Source organism: Lissotriton helveticus, chromosome 2_1, assembly GCF_964261635.1.
Source record: "Lissotriton helveticus chromosome 2_1, aLisHel1.1, whole genome shotgun sequence".
Classification (NCBI taxonomy): domain Eukaryota; kingdom Metazoa; phylum Chordata; class Amphibia; order Caudata; family Salamandridae; genus Lissotriton; species Lissotriton helveticus.
The window spans coordinates 2058152550-2058178402 of NC_136059.1; the positions used below are offsets into that span (position 1 = coordinate 2058152550).

The window sequence follows — 25853 nt, forward strand, 5'->3', positions numbered from 1 at the left end:
GGACAGAGTTGTCTCTGAGGCACTGGATGATTGGGTGAAGGGTGGTTTGGTTACCCCTGTGTGGGGCTATGTGATTCAATTGTTGGAGAGCATATTTTAAGTCCCTGTTTTCCAGAGCTATGCAAACACCCACTGGAGTGTGAGTTCTCTGACCCCAGGGAGCTTGCACGGGAGGCAGACCTTTTGGTGGATTCCAGAGGGTCTGGAGAAACATCTGGGGGTGACCCAGAAGGAAGTGGCTTAGGTATTTCCCAACCAAGTGTGATCGGAAAGGTTTGTGGTAGCCCAGATATGTCCTGGTGTTGTGGGAAGGGTGTAGGGACTCACATTCTGTCTCAGCGGAGAAGGAGTGGGAATGGGCTACTGCCCAAGGTGCCCGAAACCCGGTCCCAGAGCCTGGGTGGTTCCAGGAGGGAACACCCAGTGCGGAGCCTAGGCTGTACTGGTAGGCCGTAGGTTGAGGGGGATCCCCTAGTGTCAAGAGAACGGGAAGTGTCTGTAAACAGAGCTCCAGCAGTTCAGATGTCTGGCGGTGCCGCTCCTAAGTGCAGGGTGCAGAAGTCCAGATTGAGGGGTGAGAGGGGGATGCATTCCTCAGTGGTAGAACCAGTGGGTCAGGGGCCAGCCAGAAGGACTGAGCCTCCTAGGAGTGACCATTGTGATACCACTTCAGTCCTGGAAGATCTTCGCACACTGTCAGATGGACAGGGGTCGGGAGATCTGTGCCAAGCACACTGTCACAAGACACATGAATCATGTGTTACCCTCAGGGGGGGCATGCGGGCTCGCAAGAAAGTCCTGGTGCGCTGGGCAGGTGTTCAGCCGCAGGGGTTAGTCCCTGGGTTGGGAGGCCAGGTTCAGGTTTTGCCTGACCTGGAGGGAAGGACGACTGTAAGCAGTGCCCTGACCGGTTAATCTTCTAGGGGTACCACTCCAGGTGGGAGGGTGCAGAACTCTGGAAGGGGGTGCAGAGGGAGTGAGTCCTCGCCTCTGAACCTGGTCCAACCCGAGGGTTTAGATCCTAAGGTGGTGAATCAGTTGCAGGGTCAAGGCCCTGAACTGGTGGAAGAATTGTGTAGGAGGTCTGGTTCCAGTGTCCTGACAGTTTTTAGTTCTGAGGGTGCTTCTCCCGGGAGAAGAGTGCGGAACCCCAGAACGAGAGGTAAGGGTAGGGGAGCCTCGTCTGAGACCTCTGGTCAGCCTGAGGGTACAGACCCTGGGTTGGAAGACTAGGTTCAGAGTCTCCCCCCCTGACCTGGGGGAAGGGGTGACTGCTAACGGTGCCCCTACCAGTTTGTCTTCTGGGGGTGCCACTCCAGGTGGGAGGGTACAGAGCCCCAAGGAGGAGGCCCGGGTGTGGGAGAGCCCACCTCAGTCCCTTTTTAAGCCTCAGGGTACAGACCCTGGACTGATGTACCAGTTTCTGGCTATCCCCCCTGAACTGGTGGGTGAATTGTGCAGGACACCTGCCACAGGTGCCCTGAGAATTCTGGAAGGGGGTACAGTTCCAGGTGGGAGGGTACAGAGCCCCAGAGAGAAGGAGAGGGTGTGGGGGGGCCACCCCTGCCTCGTGTCCAGCCGCTGGGTACAGTCCCTGGGCTGGTGGGCCAGTGTCAGGATCCCATACCTGATTTGGCAGGGGAGAGAGTGGAGTAAGGGTGCCAGACACCTGGGGCTACCGTCCCCCACTCTCTGACACCACAACGGTTGGAGTGGCCTGAAAAGCCTAAGACCTGGCTCTCATCACTGACTGTTGTCAGTGGTCACTGTGGCTGGCTGTTCGGAGGGACGGAGTTGCCCCTGGGAGAGGGAAAGGCCTCACCCCCCGGGAGTGCACTGGGCCACACCCTTGTGTTGGCCATGTGGGTACTGTCTGCCTGTTGGTACACATCTGTGAGCAAAGTAAGTTTAGGTGCTGCACAGATGGGGTCCACAGGTGAGGAGAAGCGTTCCCCATGGGTCAGCTTAGTAGGCCCTGAGAGTATGGATAGAGGGACACAACTAGGTTCAGGAAGGCGTAGAACGGGAAAAAAACCTGCTGTTGATGGTCAGGACCCATGTTCTATCGCCCCAAGCAGGGAAGTCCATTGAGGTATGGATTGGTCTACCCTGGCTTTAGACTGGAAGGGGGTTGTGTTTGAAATGACCCTTTTTGCAGGGTTATCCCCAAACATTTTGCTTCTTCCTCCTAATTTTTCCTGACTTGTTTGTGTTGATTTTAGGACTCTGGGCACTTTACCACTGCTAAAGTGCATATGCTCTCTGTGTAAATTGTGTTTTGTATTAGTGTTTCCATGATTGGGTATTTGATTTACTTGTTAGTCCCTCGTAAAGTGCACTGAGTGTGCCAGGGCCTGTAAATCAAATGCTACTAGTGGGCCTGCAGCACTGATTGTGCCACCTACATGAGTAGCCCTAAAAAGGTAACTCAGACCTGCCGTTGCAGAGTCTGCGTGCAGTGTGTAACTGCCATGTCGACTTGGCCAGTGCACACACTAGCCAGTCCCTAAACCTTCCCTTTTCTACATGTTAGCTACCCCTAAGGTAGGCCCAAGGTACCCCTGTGGGCAGGGTGCAGTGTATGTGAAAGACAGGACATACCCTAGGGTGTGTGGCATGCCCTGATAGTGAATTACAGATTATTTTGTATTTCACTAGTGCAAGGCTACCTGTTCCCCGTAGGACAGAATGGGAAGTTTGTTTATAACATCTTATAAACATAACTGACCCTGGGAACTGGGTAGGAAAATAAAACTTAGTGAGTCTGAACTTAGAATCTAACGATGCATCTTTTAGTAAAGGTGATTTTTACCTTCTGTGTTTGAAAATACCATTTTTAGGAAGTAAGTATTTTCTTGCTCAGTCATCCCATGTGCCTCTGCTGGAATGTGGATTGCCTGTATGGGTTTTGAACGACAGATGGCTAGGAAGCGAGGGTGGCTCCCGATAGTCTAGGTCGGTCAGGAAGAGGCTGAATAGACCAGGGCTGCGATGGAGGAAGAGGGAGGAGATTTCCTTGCACCTCAAAGGGCCTGGTCTGCCTCTGACAATGCCGCCGCCCCCCCCTGCCAGGAAATCACACCAGAGAAGGCAGAACTGGTTCTGGCTGGGCACAGACACCCTCTGCCTAGAGGATCGAAGGATTTTTGGATACAAATACTGGGGCCCATATCCCTGCACTTTAAAACTCTTTTGGATCAAGAAGACTGCCAAGAAGAAGAGCTGGAGAAGCTGAGAGGAGGGACTACCACTTTGCTATTTGCTTTGCTGTCTTGGCCTGCAGTGGCTGCTTCTGTCTTGGGCAGTGAAAGGACTGGACTGAACTTTCTGCAATCTACTTTGTGAGTTTCTCCAAGGGCTTGATGTAGAGCTTGCCCCCTGTTCAAGAAGTCTCAGGAACAACAAAGACTTCAAGCTCTTCTGCCATCAGCACTGGGGACTGTGTGTTTTGTGCTGCAACAGAAGGAAAGCAACTCGACGACGTCTACGATGCCACTGCCGACACAGTGTCCTGAAGGCACCGCAGAGGGAACCGCCACAATGCCGCACCGCGACCCTGGTCTCACCGACGACACCTGCTGACGCCGCCACCCAGCCGCTGCTCACACCGCAACCTGTGGATACCGCACTCCGTACCACTTCGCTTCACAACGATGCCTTGGCGCCGCAGAGGGCACTGCTGCAATGCCACACCGCGGCCCTGGTCTCACCGACGACACCTGTTGCTGCGCGACCGAGGCGCTGCTCACACCATAACCTGTGGGCACTGCAGTCCGCACCGCCTCGCTTCACGACTACGCCTTGGTATCCCTGACGATGCCACTCCTGGCCGAAATCGACGCCACTGTTTGCACCGAGATTCGAGGGCACTGCTCGTAAAGTTACACAATGCACTACCCTCATCCCGCATCACAGCCTTGGCCTACCAACGCTGGCGCCATCGACTCCAGTTCATCAGCTGACTGTAGCAATGACTATGCTGCCGCATGCACCGTGACCTGCCAGCACTGTGATGAGCCCTGCCTTCATCTCGCACAGTGACCCTGGTCTCACCGACGACGCCATCTGACGTCGCCACCGAGCCGCTTCTCAAACCGCGACCTGAGGGCACCGCACCGCTGCACATTGCACCGCAGCACCCAACGCCTGCCGATGCCAGCGCTCCTGACTCCATCAGAGAGGAGATCGACCTGCAACAGGTGTGACTTCAAGGGCCTAATGACTCCTGCACCGACCTCTGGAACCGATGCCTGCGGACTCTGTGTTTTCGGAAGCTCAACAAGAGGTTGTAGACGCCCTGCATTTCTAAAAGGTACTGTTTGTTTGTCTTCCCGACACCGTGGCTGGCCCGCGACGCTGTGGTCAGCCAGAACTCTTTGGATTTGTTTGCTCACGACGCCGTGACAGCCCAGGATGGAGCTATTGAGAACAAGGAACTATTTTTAAAGCATATCTTGATAAGTGAATATTTTGAAGTACTGTAGTGTGGATTTTTATTGTTTTTTGTCTTGTATATAAAATATTGGATATTTTTCTAAACTGGTGTTGTGTCCTTTTGTAGTGCTTACACTGTATTACTGTTGGTTATGTGCAAATGCTTTACACACTGCCTCTAAGATAAGCCTGACTGCTCGTGCCAAGCTACCAAGGGGGTGAGCAGGGGTTATTTTAGGAGTGTAACTCTCTTATCCTAAGTAGAGTGGTGGCTTCTGCCGGGCTTTGGCACATACCCTAGCCTGCCAAAAATCCCATTTCTAACACAGGGCGACCTACTTCCATGCTGACAGAGGGATGAAGGGGAAGATTTTCTTTAGCTTCTTATAAGCCAGAAGCAAGTTGCAGATTTTCAATTGGCCTGGCCATTGAAGGAGAGTTTACTATCTAGGATTACCCTAAGATTTTGGCCTTCTTGGCTGGAGCAGGGTGCCTAGGAAGTCCGGCCACCAATATCCTTTCCAAATCGAGGTTTGCGTCCCAAAAAGCACCACCTCATTTTCTCATCATTAAGTTTAAGAAAATTCCTTTCCATACAGTCTGCGACCGCGGACCTATACTGAAATAAATTTGCTGCCGTAGCTGCTAAGTTCTTAGGAATTGACACAATAATCTGAATGTAGTCGGCGTATTATATTGTATACAGCCCACAAGAGTGAATGATGGTGGAAAGTGGAGAACCATAAAGGTTAAATAGTGTGGGGCTCAAAGATGAGCCCTGCGGTACTCCACAAGGCAAGGAAAAAACATCTGAATGGTATTGATTTAGCAACACCATCTGAGAGTGATCAATGAGGATGAAGGATAACAGTGCCAGTGCCCGATCTGCAAAGCCCATATCCTGAAGGTGTTCAATCAGCAGAGAGGGGGAGTCACGCCTCGGTTCACCTTAGGGTTCTACCAGGGACATAAGGTGAAATTAACAGTTGTAATAAAGGTGGACCTTTTGCTTGAAATGCCCTTTATATTAAACCTAGTGCCTTAAACGTCACCCTCTGGTCTACACGATACTAAGTCAGAGGGTCCAGGGCCTTCTGAGCTGATTGATGTTTTGGGATATTGAGCAAGAAGCGTGCAGCCAGCTCCCAGGTAGAGCAAGTTCCCGTAGTCCAGACAAGAGAGAATTAATGCCTATAACACAAGCCTTTTGGATAAAAGAAGGGGCAGGTGCAGAACTTTCTTCAAAATTCTAAAAAGGCAATAGCAGTTAGCAATACTTTTGTTTGCCTGGGTATCTATTGAAAGGGACTTATCCAGCCATACCCTCAGACTTTTTAATGATGTCTTGGGTGTAGGGGGTGAGCCTAAGCAATCAGGCCAGCCTAAAATCAGCTGGAAGTTATGGTCATTGCCTAGTATCATCATTTCAGTTTTGTCCAAAATGTAGCTTAAGGTAAGAGCTGGTGATCCAACTTGCTACCTTCTCCATGCAAGGCCCCAGAGATGAAGATTCGAGAACAAGTGAGAACACCAAGTGTCCTCAGCATAGGACACTATCGATACTATCAATATCCCAAAAGACAAATATTTGCTAGACGACTCATGTACAAATTAAAAAGCATAGGGCTCAGTGAAGAGCCCTGGGGCACTCAATATTTCAGAGGGAAGGTGTCCGAAAAGAAGGATTTATCGAACTCCTAAAAGGTTCTGTCTTTAACAAATGAAGTAAGCCATTTCAGGGTATTTCAGGTGACTCCTGTATTTATTCTTTCAATGAGAATTCCTTTGTTGACTGTATCAAACACCGCACTGAGATCAAGGAGTAAAATGGCGACTGTACTGCTTCGATCCAACAGCAGCTTCAACTCCTCTACTACAGCCAGCGGTTTCAGTTCTATACTGTGGTCGAAGCCCCATCTAGGTCAGGTATAGGACATTGTTTGCTTCTATGAGCCCAGACAGATACTGGTTAACATGCATCTCCAAAACCTTGCTCACTCCTGGGAACAACAAAATGGGTCTATAGTTCCCTTAGCAAAGAGGGTCCAAATTAGGCTTTTTAAATATGGCGTTCACAACAGTATGTTTCCATGCAGGTAATACTGACCCATTTAACAAAGAGCGGTTCAACATTTCCAGCAGGACTGGAAGAGATGATCTGCCAATTGAGAAAGAATGTGAGGAGGAGAAGGATCAAGAGGGGATCCTGAATTTACTTTGCTAAATGATCTTGCAAAACTATTGAAAGTAATCTTTGGGCAGTTCTAGAGGCAAGCCTTCCCCTTCTTCTGTTCTCCCTCATTTCTATTTGAAGCTAGTTCTCTTTCAACTTCCTGAAAAGTGGGGTAAATATCTGTAATTTTTTTAAGAATCGCACAATCATTCAGTGAACTAGGGAAAGATTCTGGTGGGGGGACATCCGATTTCAATTCTGTCAATGTTTTGTCAATTTGAAACTGCATAGTAGGCAACTAGGGCCAATTTAATTTCAGTATGGTATTTCCTTGTAGCCTTGCTCATCATAAGTTTTCCTCTACTTCTTCTCACTCTTTTTTCAATCTTTCCTAAGTGTCAGAAGGTGGGGAGTGTACCCAGAGCGGATTTACCATAGAACACCATTTAAGTGACTTCACAGGGATAACATGATGTAGAGACTGTTTGGGGAGCGGATGTAGTCTAACAGCTAGGGCGGTCAATCTCAAATCTGAGGAATGGAGTTCGAGTCTCGGCAATGACGCTCAACATTATGTGATTCTGGGTATATCACTTAATCTCCCTGTGCCTAACAAAAATAAATGTGTCCTTGTGTAACACAACGGGTGCTCTTGTGAAGCGCTCTGATGCCTTTGGGTCAAGTTCACGCTATATAAGAGTCAGAAACAAAACAACTGGGTGACCTTTTTATTAGCTGATATGCGGTCCTTACCCAGATCAGGTGTAGAGTCACTAAGAGCAGATTTCCATTTCTTGATGTTAAGTTTTGTACAGCTACGATCCCTTAGAGTGACTGGCATGGAGGGAGGGTTATGAAAAGGAGTACACAGAATCATTGGAATCATAAAATTGTCTGACCACAACGCAGATCTAGAACTTTGAGGTGCGGTCGTAGTGGAAAATAGGGTCGCTCAAATGCCTTTTTTCATGTGTTGTGCCTGACACTTTTTGAAGTAGTGAAAGGAGGTGAGGTCTTGTAATAACTCAGAGGATTGGTAACATTTAGAATCTTCGAGATGAACATTTAAATCACCTAGTACAATAAAGTTAGGCTTATTAATTGCTAAACTAGCAATCGCACCAGGAAGACCCTGGGCAAATTGGCCACAGGGACAAGGAGGCTGATATAAAAGCACACCTGAGAAGGTGAAAGTTGGGGTCAAGGAGATGGCAAACTTTCGCAGCAGTTAGGAAGACGTAAAGGTTCATGGGTGCATCTAAATGCCTCCTTGAAACTAATAGCAATCCCACATCCCATTTTATTATTCACCTGGTCTCTCCAGCAGATGTAGTATCCCGAAGGCAAGTCTAGGATGATGTTGGGCACCAACTCATCTAGTAGCCAGGCTTTTGTGAGGAAAACCGCATCTGGGCCTTCCTCCTCCAAGAAAGAGCGTAATTCCAATGAATGATTTAGCCGAGATATGCAACTGATCATATACATATGCCAGCCATCTCATGTATTTCTCGTGATCCTCTGATCACACTTCATGGGATTGGAACTGGAGTCAGGGCGAAACAAGGGTGTTTTAGGTTCACCCACCTCTGACCCCATAAGCTCCATCAAATGGCACCGGCCACTGCCGTCAGCTATGCAATTCAACTGCATCTGGTACTTCACTGATCTTAACACTCTTCTTCCCGGGTCCTCTCAGGCAAATGAGGGGGGGGGGGTTGTGTTGTGGGGGTATGTAGTGCTCCAATCTCCGCTTCCAAGAGTGACCTCTGACATCAAAGGTTCACACCTTGGTCCTGTTTTCTTTAAGGGGGAGATTAGAGCATGTGACAGGCCTCAACATTACATTTCTGGCATGTTTACATAGTGTAAACAAAAGCATAGAATAGAAGTCTATTTTTGTTTGTGCTATGTTATTAAAATGATATGCTGATTGTCACTATACTTTCCAACAGCCCTGATTCAGGCACATAGATTGCCTCTGCTTCAGTATAAACCAGTGGCGAAAATACATTCTCCCGACTATATCTTTAAATCTCCCACTTGTCTGCCCTAAAATGTTGGCATGTATGATAGCGCACCACACTTATGTAAAGAATGGCAGCCATGCTCTCAACCATGCTACAGCTTTAACCCTTCAGCGTCGGCTTTACTGGCAAAATAATCACTAAAATTAGTTTTCCCTTATTGAAGTCTAGCGCTTAATGCTAATGCTTGCAACGGTCCCTGTAAACCAATTCAAATTACCTTGCTTGCTTTATCCATCACGCCAGCATATTAGCCCATTGTATTCGCTAGAAAAGATTACTTAGTACCTGGTAATTCACGCATTCTGTTGAAAGTCTCTCCCATGTTTACTTGTGGCTGGGTGTGACGGCATCGTGTCCTCCAGACAATGCAATGGTACCGGCCACAGGAGGAAGGGGTTCGAGTTGCGCTGTGTCCTGAACTTCAGGTACGTTACTCAAGGATGGTTTTCATCAATTTCTCTCTTTACTTCTAAACACATACAGCAACTTGGCTTCTACTCAAGAAGCAGTTCAACCTGTTTAACTGGTGGTTCGTATCCCGGATGTCACTGCCGTTTCTTGAAACATGCCCGTTTCCTTCACATGAAAACTCTCGTTGGATATTTTGTTTCAGGTGCAGTCGGCTCCAGTACATGGCGCTTCCATTCACAAATTTGGAAGTGGCGTTCATCCTCTTAGCTTTCGTCGTCTTCTCCATATTTACCCTGGCTTCCATCTACAGCGAGCCCGAGGCAGACAGCGCAGGTAACTACAGCACGGGGCGGGAGCAAACAATGGTCGTTTAGGAGAGACTTTTGTTATTTTATTAATGAGCAAACGAAGGAGATTGCATGTTATTAATACCGTTTACTTAGAAACTAAAATAATTTAAAAAGCTATTATTTTATTGAGATTTATTTTTTCCAATTGCTTGTGTTATGCACTTGTTGTTACAGTTTTGATTGTTATTTTTTTAAATAAGTGCTAATAACAATGTTCATGTTGAAGAATGCTGAAAAAACTGTGGAACTAGTCTTTCTTTTAGTTTAATGGACTGCATACATAGAGCGAGGGTTGACGTCTGTTTTGGAAGTGTTGCCAAACTCGTTGGTTCAGTGCTTGTTCTGGTTGCGCCTGTGTTTTTATCTGGTGACGTCTTTTAAAATAAATAAAAGGGTCACTGTACTAAATATTCGTCTAGCACCACACATACTTTATCAAAATATAGCACGTTCCTAAATATGAAAAAAAATCTTTAACAAAACAAACATCGATTCAATTAAACTCTGGGCCCAATTCATATTTATGGAAAGGCAGATTCATCTTTAAAGCAATGTCTAACTAAAATTGACCAGTTATTTTTCACCTCTATGACCAGCGACCTAACTGCTATAAAAACGTAAACTATTCTGTCAATTGCTTTGGGCAACAAACGCAAAACATTTAAGGGCAGATTTATAAGCCCCTTGCGCCACTTTTGCGTCACTTCTCCCGTGTTACAAAATGGCACAAAAGTGGCGCAAGGGGCTTGTAAATCTGCCCCATAGAATTTGAGAATTTTTTCAGAGGTTGTAAATATCAGTGGATAGTTACGTTAAAGTTCCCATGCCAGTACAATATTTTAAGTTTCACAGACAGTAAGTCAAGCATCGTGAAACTAATTACGCTTGTCTCCATCCATACAAAGTTTAGTATAGTCAAGTGCATGGGTACTCACAAACTTTCTGTCGGGGGCCAAAATTACAGTGTGGTTTGTGGCCGAGGGACGCACCGGTAGGTGTGGGGTCGGTGGGGGGCGGGGTCAGTGGGGGGCAGGGCTAGAGTGGGGAAAAAAAATAAAACCTGTTTCAAAACATTAGATAATGCGACAATGCCCTATTTCAAAAGCAGAAGTAACTACAAAGAGCATTTTTTGATAATACATTTTTATTAGCATACAATAGCAATCTTAAGAGACATTACATAGACATACACACTTTGACCCTAATTCCATCACAGTCTCTCTCTCTCTCTCTGAGTCAGTCAGTGTCTCAGTCAGTCAGTCTCTGTCAGCCAGTCTCTGTCAGTCAGTCAGTCAGTCTCTCTCTCTCTATGTTAGTCTCTCTCTGTCAGTTAGTCAGTCTCTCTCTCTGTCAGTTAGTCAGTCTCTCTCTCAGTCAGTTAGTGTCTCTGTCAGTCAGTCTCTCTCATTCAGTCAGTCTCTGATTCAGTCAGTCAGTCTCTCTTAGTTAGGCAGCCTCTCTCTCTGTCAGTCTCTCTCTCAGTCAGTCAGTCTCTCTCTGTCAGCCAGTCTCAGTCAGTCTCTCTCACTCAGTCAGTCAGTCAGTCTCTCTGTCAGTCAGTCAGTCAGTCTCTGTCAGTCAGTCTCTCTCTCTCAGTCAGTGTCTCTCAGTTAGTCAGTCTCTCTCATTCAGTCAGTCTCTCTTATTTAGTCAGTCTCTCATTTAGTCAGTCTCTTTCAGTCAGTCTCTCTCAGTCAGTCAGTCTCTCTCTCGCTCTGTAAGTCTCTCTCTCAGTCAGTCAGCCTCTCCCTCTCTCTGTCAGTCAGTCTCTGTCAATCAATCTCTCTCTGAGTCAGTCTCTCTGTATAAGTTAGTCAGTCTCTCTCATTCAGTCAGTCTCTCATTCAGTAAGTCAGTCTCTCTCAGTCAGGCAGTCTCTCTCTGTCAGTCTCTCTCAGTTAGTCAGTCTCTCTCATTCAGTCAGTCTCTCTTATTTAGTCAGTCTCTCATTTAGTCAGTCTCTTTCAGTCAGTCTCTCTGTCAGTCAGTCTCTCTCTCGCTCTGTAAGTCTCTCTCTCAGTCAGTCAGCCTCTCCCTCTCTCTGTCAGTCAGTCTCTGTCAATCAATCTCTCTCTGAGTCAGTCTCTCTGTATAAGTTAGTCAGTCTCTCTCATTCAGTCAGTCTCTCATTCAGTAAGTCAGTCTCTCTCAGTCAGGCAGTCTCTCTCTGTCAGTCTCTCTCTCTCAGTCAGTGTCTCTCAGTTAGTCAGTCTCTCTCATTCAGTCAGTCTCTCTTATTTAGTCAGTCTCTCATTTAGTCAGTCTCTTTCAGTCAGTCTCTCTCAGTCAGTCAGTCTCTCTCTCGCTCTGTAAGTCTCTCTCTGTCAGTCAGCCTCTCCCTCTCTCTGTCAGTCAGTCTCTGTCAATCAATCTCTCTCTGAGTCAGTCTCTCTGTATAAGTTAGTCAGTCTCTCTCATTCAGTCAGTCTCTCATTCAGTAAGTCAGTCTCTCTCAGTCAGGCAGTCTCTCTCTGTCAGTCTCTATCAGTCAGTCTCTCTCTCTCTCTCTCTTTGTCTCTCTATCAGTCAGTCAGTCTCTGTCTCTCTGTCAGTCTCTCTCTCTCTCTAAGTCCATCAGTGTCTCTCAGTCTGTGTCAGTCAGTCTCTCTCATTCAGTCAGTTTCTCTCAGTCAGTCTCTCTCTCTCTGTTAGTTTCTCTCTGTCAGTCAGTCTCTCTCTGTCATTCAGTCTCAGTCAGTCAGTATCTCTATCCACTCTCTCTCGACTGTCTCTCTAGCTCTCTCTCTCTCTCTCCACTGTCTCTCTCGCTCTCCTCTCTCCACTCTCTCTCTCCTCTCTCTCTCCACTGTCTCTCTCCTCTCTCTCTCCACTGTCTCTTTCTCTCCATTCATTCTCCGCTGTCTCTTTCCTCTCTCTCTCTCTCTCTCTCCACTCTCTATCCACTGTCTCTCCCAATCTCCCCTCTCTCTCCACTCTCTCTCCACTGTCTCTGTTCTCTCTCTCTCCACTCTCTCTCCACTGTCTCTCCCACTCTCCCCTCTCTCTCCACTCTCTCTCCACTGTCTCTCTCATTCTCCTCCCTCTCTCTCTACACTCTCTCCACTGTCTCTCTCTCCACACTCACTCTACACTCTCTTCTGTCACTGGTAATATTGGGTTTCCCAAGGCTGGACGTTTTCAAAATTGCACCGGAATAAATCGTGAAGAGCTGGGCGGCCATAGGTACATTACCTGCAAGGTCCGGGGGCACCAAGTAGGGCCTGCCGGGTCGCTGGTGGCCCGCGGGCCGTACTATGAGTACCACGGGTCTAGTGTAATGTTTTGCTAAACTTAGATTAGTTTAGTTTAGTTAGGAAGTGCTCATACTACCTGGTACTCAGCTTTGCTGGTCCCATTCCCTGCCAATCCAACGTCCTCTTTTTTGGGTCTCGCTGGTAATGCATTCGAAGGATGCATGTGTCCAGCTGGAGACGTATAGTTATCTGTTACGGGGGAAGGACGGACAAGAGGGTGGTACGAGCTTTTGCCTGGATTTGTGTGCGCGAACGCGCACGTCGCGTCCCGCGCCGTACACATGCGCACGCATACAGACAGACACTCGCTCACACACACACCCCCTCCCCCACAGTCACACACACGCACTCCAAGACACATACACACACACACGCACGCACACACACATACACAGCCCCCCCCACGCAGGCGCGCGCGCACACACATGCCCCCCGCCCCGCCCTCGCAGCTCAGCAACCCACTCACCGGCTTCCTTGGTGCGGCGGCTCTCCTCAGCTGCAGGGCCCGGCAGCAGGACTCTTCTTCCCTCCTTCGGCACCGGGGCGCAGGGTAGGGCTCCTGCCTGCTCCGGCTTGAATCCTGATGGTGCAATGAGCAAGGGACTCATGTCTGAGCATACCCTTCCACACTCATGGTGGCCAAAATAATTTCAAAAAGGGGGAAGCTTGTTTCCTTTCCAGTGAAGAATTGACTTGGTAGTTTGGTCTGCCCTGTTCCCATGATGCACTGGTCCAGGGACAGACTAATTTGCATATAGCCAGGTTCTGAACTGGGATGGTGCAGTGAGCTAAAAAACGGTGATGGATCAAGCCCTGATCTGTTGACTGGGTAGGAGTGTTCTGATTAACTCAGATACTCTGTCCATCACCACCCCCTTTTTGAAATTATTTTGGCCACCATGAGTGTGGAAGGGTATGCTCAGACATGAGTCCCTTGCTCATTGCACCATCAGGATTCAAGCAAGCCGGGCCGAAGACGGCTGTAATGCCAGAAACCGGTCCCCGGAAGCTTGTTTCCTTTCCAGTGAAGAATTGGCTTGGTAGTTTGGTCTGCCCTGTTCCCATGATGCACTGGGCCAGGGACAGACTAATTTGCATATAGCCAGGTTCTGAACTGGGATGGTGCAGTGAGCTAAAAAACTGTGATGGATCAAGCCCTGATCTGTTGACTGGGTAGGAGTGTTCTGATTAACTCAGATACTCTGTCCATCACCACCCCCTTTTTGAAATTATTTTGGCCACCATGAGTGTGGAAGGGTATGCTCAGACATGAGTCCCTTGCTCATTGCACCATCAGGATTCAAGCAAGCCGGGCCGAAGACGGCTGTAATGCCAGAAACCGGTCCCCGGAAGCTTGTTTCCTTTCCAGTGAAGAATTGGCTTGGTAGTTTGGTCTGCCCTGTTCCCATGATGCACTTGGCCAGGGACAGACTAATTTGCATATAGCCAGGTTCTGAACTGGGATGGTGCAGTGAGCTAAAAAACGGTGATGGATCAAGCCCTGATCTGTTGACTGGGTAGGAGTGTTCTGATTAACTCAGATACTCTGTCCATCACCACCCCCTTTTTGAAATTATTTTGGCCACCATGAGTGTGGAAGGGTATGCTCAGACATGAGTCCCTTGCTCATTGCACCATCAGGATTCAAGCAAGCCGGGCCGAAGACGGCTGTAATGCCAGAAACGGTCCCCGGAAGCTTGTTTCCTTTCCAGTGAAGAATTGGCTTGGCAGTTTGGTCTGCCCTGTTCCCATGATGCACTGGGCCAGGGACAGACTAATTTGCATATAGCCAGGTTCTGAACTGGGATGGTGCAGTGAGCTAAAAAACGGTGATGGATCAAGCCCTGATCTGTTGACTGGGTAGGAGTGTTCTGATTAACTCAGATACTCTGTCCATCACCACCCCCTTTTTGAAATTATTTTGGCCACCATGAGTGTGGAAGGGTATGCTCAGACATGAGTCCCTTGCTCATTGCACCATCAGGATTCAAGCAAGCCGGGCCGAAGACGGCTGTAATGCCAGAAACCGGTCCCCGGAAGCTTGTTTCCTTTCCAGTGAAGAATTGGCTTGGTAGTTTGGTCTGCCCTGTTCCAATGATGCACTGGGCCAGGGACAGACTAATTTGCATATAGCCAGGTTCTGAACTGGGATGGTGCAGTGAGCTAAAAAACGGTGATGGATCAAGCCCTGATCTGTTGACTGGGTAGGAGTGTTCTGATTAACTCAGATACTCTGTCCATCACCACCCCCTTTTTGAAATTATTTTGGCCACCATGAGTGTGGAAGGGTATGCTCAGACATGAGTCCCTTGCTCATTGCACCATCAGGATTCAAGCAAGCCGGGCCGAAGACGGCTGTAATGCCAGAAACCGGTCCCCGGAAGCTTGTTTCCTTTCCAGTGAAGAATTGGCTTGGTAGTTTGGTCTGCCCTGTTCCCATGATGCACTGGGCCAGGGACAGACTAATTTGCATATAGCCAGGTTCTGAACTGGGATGGTGCAGTGAGCTAAAAAACGGTGATGGATCAAGCCCTGATCTGTTGACTGGGTAGGAGTGTTCTGATTAACTCAGATACTCTGTCCATCACCACCCCCTTTTTGAAATTATTTTGGCCACCATGAGTGTGGAAGGGTATGCTCAGACATGAGTCCCTTGCTCATTGCACCATCAGGATTCAAGCAAGCCGGGCCGAAGACGGCTGTAATGCCAGAAACCGGTCCCCGGAAGCTTGTTTCCTTTCCAGTGAAGAATTGGCTTGGTAGTTTGGTCTGCCCTGTTCCCATGATGCACTGGGCCAGGGACAGACTAATTTGCATATAGCCAGGTTCTGAACTGGGATGGTGCAGTGAGCTAAAAAACGGTGATGGATCAAGCCCAGATCTGTTGACTGGGTAGGAGTGTTCTGATTAACTCAGATACTCTGTCCATCACCACCCCCTTTTTGAAATTATTTTGGCCACCATGAGTGTGGAAGGGTATGCTCAGACATGAGTCCCTTGCTCATTGCACCATCAGGATTCAAGCAAGCCGGGCCGAAGACGGCTGTAATGCCAGAAACCGGTCCCCGGAAGCTTGTTTCCTTTCCAGTGAAGAATTGGCTTGGTAGTTTGGTCTGCCCTGTTCCCATGATGCACTGGGCCAGGGACAGACTAATTTGCATATAGCCAGGTTCTGAACTGGGATGGTGCAGTGAGCTAAAAAACGGTGATGGATCAAGCCCTGATCTGTTGACTGGGTAGGAGTGTTCTGATTAACTCAGATACTCTGTCCATCACCACCCCCTTTTTGAAATTATTTTGGCCACCATGAGTGTGGAAGGGTATGCTCAGACATGAGTCCCTTGCTCATTGCACCATCAGGATTCAAGCAAGCCGGGCCGAAGACGGCTGTAATGCCAGAAACCGGTTCCCGGAAGCTTGTTTCCTTTCCAGTGAAGAATTGGCTAGGTAGTTTGGTCTACCCTGTTCCCATGATGCACTGGGCCAGGGACAGACTAATTTGCATATAGCCAGGTTCTGAACTGCGATGGTGCAGTGAGCTAAAAAACGGTGATGGATCAAGCCCTGATCTGTTGACTGGGTAGGAGTGTTCTGATTAACTCAGATACTCTGTCCATCACCACCCCCTTTTTGAAATTATTTTGGCCACCATGAGTGTGGAAGGGTATGCTCAGACATGAGTCCCTTGCTCATTGCACCATCAGGATTCAAGCAAGCCGGGCCGAAGACGGCTGTAATGCCAGAAACCGGTCCCCGGAAGCTTGTTTCCTTTCCAGTGAAGAATTGGCTTGGTAGTTTGGTCTGCCCTGTTCCCATGATGCACTGGGCCAGGGACAGACTAATTTGCATATAGCCAGGTTCTGAACTGGGATGGTGCAGTGAGCTAAAAAACGGTGATGGATCAAGCCCTGATCTGTTGACTGGGTAGGAGTGTTCTGATTAACTCAGATACTCTGTCCATCACCACCCCCTTTTTGAAATTATTTTGGCCACCATGAGTGTGGAAGGGTATGCTCAGACATGAGTCCCTTGCTCATTGCACCATCAGGATTCAAGCAAGCCGGGCCGAAGACGGCTGTAATGCCAGAAACCGGTCCCCGGAAGCTTGTTTCCTTTCCAGTGAAGAATTGGCTTGGTAGTTTGGTCTGCCCTGTTCCCATGATGCACTGGGCCAGGGACAGACTAATTTGCATATAGCCAGGTTCTGAACTGGGATGGTGCAGTGAGCTAAAAAACGGTGATGGATCAAGCCCAGATCTGTTGACTGGGTAGGAGTGTTCTGATTAACTCAGATACTCTGTCCATCACCACCCCCTTTTTGAAATTATTTTGGCCACCATGAGTGTGGAAGGGTATGCTCAGACATGAGTCCCTTGCTCATTGCACCATCAGGATTCAAGCAAGCCGGGCCGAAGACGGCTGTAATGCCAGAAACCGGTCCCCGGAAGCTTGTTTCCTTTCCAGTGAAGAATTGGCTTGGTAGTTTGGTCTGCCCTGTTCCCATGATGCACTGGGCCAGGGACAGACTAATTTGCATATAGCCAGGTTCTGAACTGGGATGGTGCAGTGAGCTAAAAAACGGTGATGGATCAAGCCCTGATCTGTTGACTGGGTAGGAGTGTTCTGATTAACTCAGATACTCTGTCCATCACCACCCCCTTTTTGAAATTATTTTGGCCACCATGAGTGTGGAAGGGTATGCTCAGACATGAGTCCCTTGCTCATTGCACCATCAGGATTCAAGCAAGCCGGGCCGAAGACGGCTGTAATGCCAGAAACCGGTTCCCGGAAGCTTGTTTCCTTTCCAGTGAAGAATTGGCTAGGTAGTTTGGTCTGCCCTGTTCCCATGATGCACTGGGCCAGGGACAGACTAATTTGCATATAGCCAGGTTCTGAACTGGGATGGTGCAGTGAGCTAAAAAACGGTGATGGATCAAGCCCTGATCTGTTGACTGGGTAGGAGTGTTCTGATTAACTCAGATACTCTGTCCATCACCACCCCCTTTTTGAAATTATTTTGGCCACCATGAGTGTGGAAGGGTATGCTCAGACATGAGTCCCTTGCTCATTGCACCATCAGGATTCAAGCAAGCCGGGCCGAAGACGGCTGTAATGCCAGAAACCGGTCCCCGGAAGCTTGTTTCCTTTCCAGTGAAGAATTGGCTTGGTAGTTTGGTCTGCCCTGTTCCCATGATGCACTGGGCCAGGGACAGACTAATTTGCATATAGCCAGGTTCTGAACTGGGATGGTGCAGTGAGCTAAAAAACGGTGATGGATCAAGCCCTGATCTGTTGACTGAGTAGGAGTGTTCTGATTAACTCAGATACTCTGTCCATCACCACCCCCTTTTTGAAATTATTTTGGCCACCATGAGTGTGGAAGGGTATGCTCAGACATGAGTCCCTTGCTCATTGCACCATCAGGATTCAAGCAAGCCGGGCCGAAGACGGCTGTAATGCCAGAAACCGGTCCCCGGAAGCTTGTTTCCTTTCCAGTGAAGAATTGGCTTGGTAGTTTGGTCTGCCCTGTTCCCATGATGCACTGGGCCAGGGACAGACTAATTTGCATATAGCCAGGTTCTGAACTGGGATGGTGCAGTGAGCTAAAAAACGGTGATGGATCAAGCCCTGATCTGTTGACTGGGTCGGAGTGTTCTGATTAACTCAGATACTCTGTCCATCACCACCCCCTTTTTGAAACCATATATTAGCAAGGCACCCAAGAACCACTTTCATCTATCTATGAGAGAGTAAAAAAAACAACATCCTGGACCTATTGGCAAATTTAAAAGGAACTCTTTGGTGAACTGACAAGAGTAATACATCACTAAAACCCAAGCAGCCAAGGAAGTCTGTATTCATTTACTAAATTGTGAGGGAAAGAGAAAAACAACACATACATGTTCGCCCTAAGTTGGTAGGGTATGCCCAGACGTGGGTCCCTTGCTCACTTTGCCACTGGATTCAAGCTAGCCTGGCTGATGTCGTCTGATAAGCCAGAAACCAGTCCCAGGATGCTTGTTTCCGGTCCAGGGAAGACATGGCTTGGCAGTTCGACCTTGATGCTCCCATGAGGCACAGGGTCAGACTGTTTTGCATATGGCCATGTCTTAACTGGGATGGCGGAGTGAGCTAAAGAATGATGATGGATTAAACCCAGATCACTTGACTGGGGGTGAGTGCTTGCAATGTTCAACACTCCCTTCATCATCCCCTTTGGTTTTGCTTTGTTCGCCCTAAGTTGGCAGGGTATGCCCAGACGTCGGTCCCTTGCTTACTTTGCCACTGGATTCAAGCTAGCCTGGCTGATGACAGCTGATTAGCCAGAAACCAGTCCCAGGATGCTTGTTTCCGGCCAGGGAAGACATGGCTTGGCAGTTCGACCTGGACTGCTCCCATGAGGCACAGGGTCAGACTGAATTGCATATGGCCATGTCTTAACTGGTGTGGCGGAGTGAGCTAAAGAATGATGATGGATTAGACCCAGATCAGTTGACTGGGGGTGAGTGCTTGCAATGGTCAACACTCCGTCCACCATCCCCTTTGGTTTTGCTTTATTCGCCCTAAGTTGGCAGGGTATGCCCAGACGTGGGTCCCTTGCTCACTTTGTCACTGGATTCAAGCTAGCCTGGCTGATGACGGCTGGTTAGCCAGAAACTGGTCCCAAGATGCTTCTTTCCGCTCCAGGGAAGACATGGCTTGGCAGTTCGGGCTGGACTGTTCCCCTGAGGCACAGGGTCAGACTGATTTGCATATGGCCATGTCTTAACTGGGGTGGCGGAGTGAGCTAAAGAATGTTGATGGATTAAACCCAGATCAGTTGACTGGGGGTGAGTGCTTGCAATGTTCAACACTCCGTCCATCATCCCCTTTGGTTTTGCTTTGTTCGCCCTAAGTTGGCAGGCTATGCCCAGACGTCGGTCCATTGCTCACTTTGCCACTGGATTCAAGCTAGCCTGGCTGATGACGGCTGATTAGCAAGAAACCGGTCCCAGGATGCTTGTTTCCAGTCCAGGGAAGATATGGCTTGGCAGTTCGACCTGGACTACTCCCATGAGGCACAGGGTCAGACTGATTTGCATATGGCCATGTCTTAACTAGGGTGTTGGAGTGAGCTAAAGAATGATGATGGATTAAACCCAGATCAGTTGACTGTGGGTGAGTGCTTACAATGTTCAACACTCCGTCCATCATCCTCTTTGGTTTTGACACTAGGCATTGATTGGGCTTTATGTGATGAATGCAACTGACCGGCTGCTCTGGCATCGTGCCCTTGGGCCGGATGCAGGCCCTCAGCTGTTCAATTAATTGTATTTATGAGTGTGTGCATCTGACTTGTTTCTTTAGGTATTACATCCTGGGGCCTTCCAGATGTGTTTGACGCTTGTTTCATATCTGATGTTTCCATCACGGGGAGTGCTAGGGGTGAACAGAGGGCAGCTGTGTTATGTTGATGTGATGAAGGGTCACTCTTAAACCGTAACAATTGTTTTATGTTGGGTCTGGCTGCTTAATGGGCTAATTTGTCCACTGTAGGGGCCTGTGTTTAACATCATGGTCTTAGGTTCAAATACTGGCATGTCCACTCAGCCTGTCATCCTTCTGAGGTCGATAAAATTAGTACCATTGAGTTGGGTAACAATAAACATCTGTTATATAGCACCTGTATACCCTTGGGTGATACGTGTCCTTTACAAATACACATTATGTTATTGTGAATTTGGGTAGTACAGGCAACAGTTGTTCTGTGGTCTGCTGGACTTCTAAAAGGGGGACCCTTCTATAACTTGATTCCTCCCTCCTGTTGAGTTAACATCTACTACCACCACTGTTTGTGAATGTGTCTTTCGCATTGGCGGTTTTCTGGCATGTGGTGTGCGTGTTTCCCTTGGCATTTAGTGTCCTAATCAGGTGTATTCCCCCTTTTTTCAGGGTAGCCTTCTTCACAAAGGTACATAATAGTTGTAGGGTGCAGCATAGCAAGAGCAAGATTACAGCCACTGGTAACAAGGCCTTGCATAGGCCTGCGATCCACCTTGGTACCCAGGCAAACAAACTTGTGAACCATTCTATGTCTGGGACACCTCCTTCTTTAATCATGACCTGCTGTAGGCCCTGCAGTGCTTGGATGACGATTGACAGTGTACCATTGTCCAGGTCATTCATGAGGATGAAGTTATAGCACGCTGTACCTTTCTTGGTGCATACGTCCCTTTACATTGCAGTCATTAAGTCCAAGACATACCGTTGCTGCGTCATCATGAGGCAGATGGCACGCATTTCTACTTTGATTGCGGTGAGGCCTTCATCAGTGGTGTTCATCATTTCAGCAGTTCCCACCTGGTGATCTGCAGCCACTGAGAGCTGGCTTTAGTTTGCACGGTGAAGAAGGGGATTTAAAATCCTCCGCCTATTTACGCAGCAGTGAGAAGCTGGAACTCTTCAGTAATGTCCTTTAATCAGTCCCAACCAAAGTACTCAGCTTACCTTATTTTGCGTACTTGGTGTAGAAGTGCGGTGCTTTTGCTCATGGAGTGGTGATGCAGTGCAGAAAGATCTTCTCTCTCCAGCCTGGGACGAGTAGGTTGCAGGCGTGTTCGCCACATTGCCAGTAGTAGTCCATCAATGTGAAGGTGCCCCACTGCATATCATTATTATTTGTTCTACTCTTGCAATTGTTTTTTACCCTTCAGGGTATCTTCCCCTTCCCCCAAAACACACGGAATACACGGGTAACTTCCTGACTACTATGGGTGTCTCCTTACCCTCTATCCATGTGTACCCTCCTGCCTCTGAATTCCAGCTGTCTTGTGCCCCTTTTTTCTTGAGTTTGTCTAACTCGGACTGGATCTCATCCCGCTCTTTCAGGATATAAAGGACTTTGAGTACGATATAATAATACTTGGTTAGGTTCACTGTGTCTGCCTGTGGTGCTATAGTGTTGGGCTGGTGTTTGGCTTTTATTCGGCGTAAGTGTATGAGGCACAAGGTTTTGTTGGGGGGTACCTCTTGGGACATGTATAGTCTGTCTGAACCTACTGCATGGAGTATTAATAAGCCAACATAGCAGTAGTTGGTAAATACTTGGCTCCCCACTGAGGTCATGTGCTGATACCAGGTGTTGTGTAATAGTGTGTGATGTAATGCCTGTGGGATGCTGTTGTTTTGTGTAGTGAAGTTGTATGTTAAATGGGTAAAGATCCCGGGACTCAGGCTAGACCACTTTACCTGGTGGCCTTGGCTGAAACCTAACCTGTTCCTGTACGATGACACATAGCTGAAAAAACACCAAAGCACATGGGCAAAAACACAATACACAGGTGAATGTTTTTAGTTGGGGTTTGAAAGAGTCGATGTAAAGTCCAGGGGGAGCCCTGTAGACACTCCTATCCGCAAAGTGTTCAAAAAGTCAGAGGGAAGCCCCACAGGCGCTTCTGTCCCCAAAGTGTTCATAGTTCCTATTGGAACAGTCTGTGATGGTGACTCCTTTGGTTGTGATGGTAGTGATGGGTCCAAGCGAATATCTGACAGTTGGTACCATGACCCTTTCCTTCCAACCATGACAGCTGTAAGAGTTGAAAAGATGCCTTGTAAGGGCCCTTCAAACTTGCTGTCTCTCCACTCGCAATGAAAGTTGCGGATCAGGACTCTGTTGCTGGCTGCCGGATGGTGTAGGGCAAGTCCACGGAGGTGTGCACTTCCTTATTTTGGGTAACCTGTTTAGAATAACAATTCCTTGGGCAGCTGTACTTGTCTCCCTAATAGCATTGGGGTGTTGGCAATGAGGGTCAGGACTGCCTTGGAGAATGCGGCATGGTCTATGGGTGACTTCGGTGGGCAGTCTCTTTTTAAGGACATTGAAGAAGAAGGTGAGCTGTGGGCCTGCATTAACCCATTGCTGTCCTGTCTCCTGGCCCCATTTTCCTTCATTCTACTGAGACAGTTGTGTATCCTTCATCAGGTTTAATAGGCTCTGCCATCAGTCCCCCTATGGCTGGGCAGTCGAGGAACATTTTTCTCATGGCCATCCACATCTGATGTCTATATGTGTTAAACACTGGCCCATCGTGTCGGGTATTAGTCAGAGTTCTTGCTGGTATGAAGACTATGGCGAACACGCCATTAGTCTTATCACCTATCAGGCTACTTACTGCTGTGTTCTTTTCAAAGCAGGTTATCAACTTCCCTGCCCATTCTAATGGAGATGGAAGCTTAGTCCTAAGTACTTCCTTGTCCATATTGGCCGTAGGGACATAGACAATCCCTTTGGTCCCCCTGCTGGAGCAGGGGAAATTGCCTTGCTGCTGAAGGTGTGGTGAGCTTGTCTTTGATGTATTTTTCCCACTTGCAAGACATTGCTGCATGTAGAGGATGTCTAGTCTGGGTTTCCTCCCTCATGGCTTATGCAATCCTCTGCCATGGCCATGTCTTCTGGCTCAAATGAACCTTCTCGTGGCCAGGGCCTAGTGTACTCACCCTTTTCCCTTGTCCATTGGGCTAGCAAACTACAAAAAGGGTTCGAGTAAAATGTGCCTTTCCTCAGTGCAATTATCTCCTTTACGGCGTAGTTACTCTTCCCAAGTGGCCATGCCATGTAATTGGTTGCTGTTTCTGGGGAAGGGCTACGTCTTTGTGCTATTAGTATCTAATTTGTGAAATATAAAGTTTCAGTGACAATCAGATATCCTGTATCATGATTTCCTCATATGCCCTAAGACACAGGGATTTGGACATGGGTGGTATCCACCGCCCGGTGACCCAAGGGTGGCAAGTAGCCTCTTGTCATCCAATTCCTGCTCTCTTCACTCTCTGCACCTGGCCTAACTTCTCTCTTCCTATTTCAGGGCACGGGTAGTTCTCCTCTCCTCCTGTAGTCTCCTCACTATGTCCCTGCATTGCGATCTGTTTATGTTTGTCCTAGACCTTCCTGTGCTTCCACCACTGGGCGTATCTTCTTCTGTCACTGTTATGCCCCCCACAGCTCCACCTTTGCCTGAACTTGCGGGATCACTATCTATGATGGCTAAGAACCGACCAGATATCCCCCTGCCTCATCTGGCTCTGAAGGGGCTGAGGTCCAGGTCCGCTGTGGTGCTCTGCAAGTTGGTTTTCTAAGTGGGTTAGCCATGGACTGGAACAGGCCAAGGCTATGTGGAGTGGTTAGGGGTGAGGGTGATTGGGATTTCCCTTTGTCTGTGGCAACTACATTTTCGCAGGATCCACTTTTTGTGGGTGGTTCCTCTGTTTCTACTATGGTGGGGTTACAGTACCCCAAGGCTGGTGTTGCAGGGTTAACTACACACATGCAGGTGTATGGAGGGGGAGGTGCGGAAGCCTCAACAGTGGGCTGGGCTGCAGGGTCCTTTACTGCTCTTTCTTCAAAGAGAGTCTAGAGGTGAAGGGTTGCCTCCCTCCTTTCCCTCAAATGTCCTTTGTGTTTGGTAATTATGTGTGTTTTGGTATGCTCAATTAATTTGGGGGCCAATGTTCCCTCCTTAGGCCACAGGTACCTTTGTGCTTTGGTTTGCAAGTACCGCTCTTGGCAATGTATACTAATTTTTGCCTTTTCGTTGTGGAAGGCTCCCTGCAGGTGCTCCAGAGGAGTGCACACTTTGGTGGTTTGAGGGGCAATGAGAGGGGTTTGGTTTTCATCCTCGTTGGATACGGTGTGAGCGTTCAGTGGTGCCCTGGTAGTTTGAATAGACAAGGCTTCAAGTCGGCAGGTCCGCTCAGGTGTGTCTTGTCAGGAGCTGGTGGTTAAAACTTGTGTGGAAAAAGCAGTTTGCTTTTCAAACTGAGGCAATACAATAACAATCAAAAAGTTCTTTTTTTGCATTCATGCTATCACAAATATTTCAAAACAGTAAAATACTTACTTTGCCTTATGTTAATATGGATAGTGGGCAGAGACTGGTGACAGAATAGAAAGGCGATGTATATAACAAAAGAAGGTGTGCACGAGAATGTAGAGTGCGCGTATCAGCAGGATACGTGAAGCAAGCTTCAAGGAATCCTGTGAACACAAGATAGTGCACATTTTGAAAGACTAGAGGTGGGCGCGTGTGATGAAAAATTAAATTAGGGACATGAGGTCAAAAGGCACACAAGAGAAGAAAGTGCATGTATGACCAGAATTCACATGTGAAACACCCCAAAGTTTAACGTGCACACAAGAAAATGCACATTTTGAGAGCGGAGTGCACAGTTTAATCACTTGTGGAGTGTTAATTATGTCAGCTGGGGTGCACCCTTTAAGAGTGGATGCGAGGGCTTGGAGAGCAGCTGGTATGTAAGGAGAAATGGTCTACAAGGGTGAGGTGTGCTAGTCAGGCACCCTCAGCAATGTAAACAGCTGATTAAGGTAACAAAGCGAGACACAACAATAATGCGATCCTGCTAAACAGGCTCTTCTTGACCACAGACAACAAGAATACAACCAGTGAAAATGCACTTTGGATGCACAGGCTTCTTTCACTTCGACTACAACGATGCAACAATATCAATGTGTTGCCTCAGCGCATGCTTCACTCACTCAGACAACACTCATACCTCATTCATATGGCATCTATGTACATAATTATCTTAACTCAAGGGCACACTTGTTGTATAGCCCCTCCTTTGCTCTTCTAGAGTTAGGCCTAGTCTTCTAGGTACAGTGTCCCTGCTCTAAATTGAAAACGGTTTACTCCATTTATTTCCTCTCCCAACACTCCTTTCAGATACAGGGGGTGTTAAGAAGCCCTCCTGCACTAAGCTCATAGGTAACTAAAAAATATGAGGCTGAGGCTCATGTAACTCCAAGCCACTCTGATCAGGAGTGCTGGATAAAAATATGTTTACGCTTTGAACAGATCCCACTTCTTGAAGGCCTGACTGGAGTCCCTGGTGGAGTGAAGACGTCGGTAAACATACATGTAATGTTTGCATCAAAATTATAGGTTGGTAATGTGTTTTGCCCCTTTTTTTTTAACCATATTGCATAGCACACAAACAACATACACACTAATGAATCTACACCCACAGGCCCCACAAGCATAACACCCACAACCACCACAACAACAATTTGAATTGAAGGTCAGACCTCCAAGTAGGCGGGCAGAGAAACTGTCTGAAAAGTGACGGCAGCACTGGATCTACCAAGATCTAAATCAGGCCCAAGTTTGCAACTGATACTAGAAAATTGGAAGTAAGAGTGTGGGTCAAA

General features: G+C 48.0%; 1 protein-coding gene across 1 annotated transcript in view; it reads left to right on the forward strand.

The window, feature by feature from the left end:
• The first annotated feature begins 9247 nt into the window (after positions 1 to 9247).
• Positions 9248 to 25853, forward strand: part of SMIM31 (small integral membrane protein 31) — a 47722-nt gene continuing 31116 nt past the window's right edge. Inside the window, exon 1 of the mRNA XM_078677017.1 lies at positions 9248 to 9378. Within this exon, the coding sequence (XP_078533143.1) occupies positions 9267 to 9378 (112 nt within the window). The 5' untranslated portion in view covers positions 9248 to 9266. The remainder of the gene's footprint in view (positions 9379 to 25853) is intronic.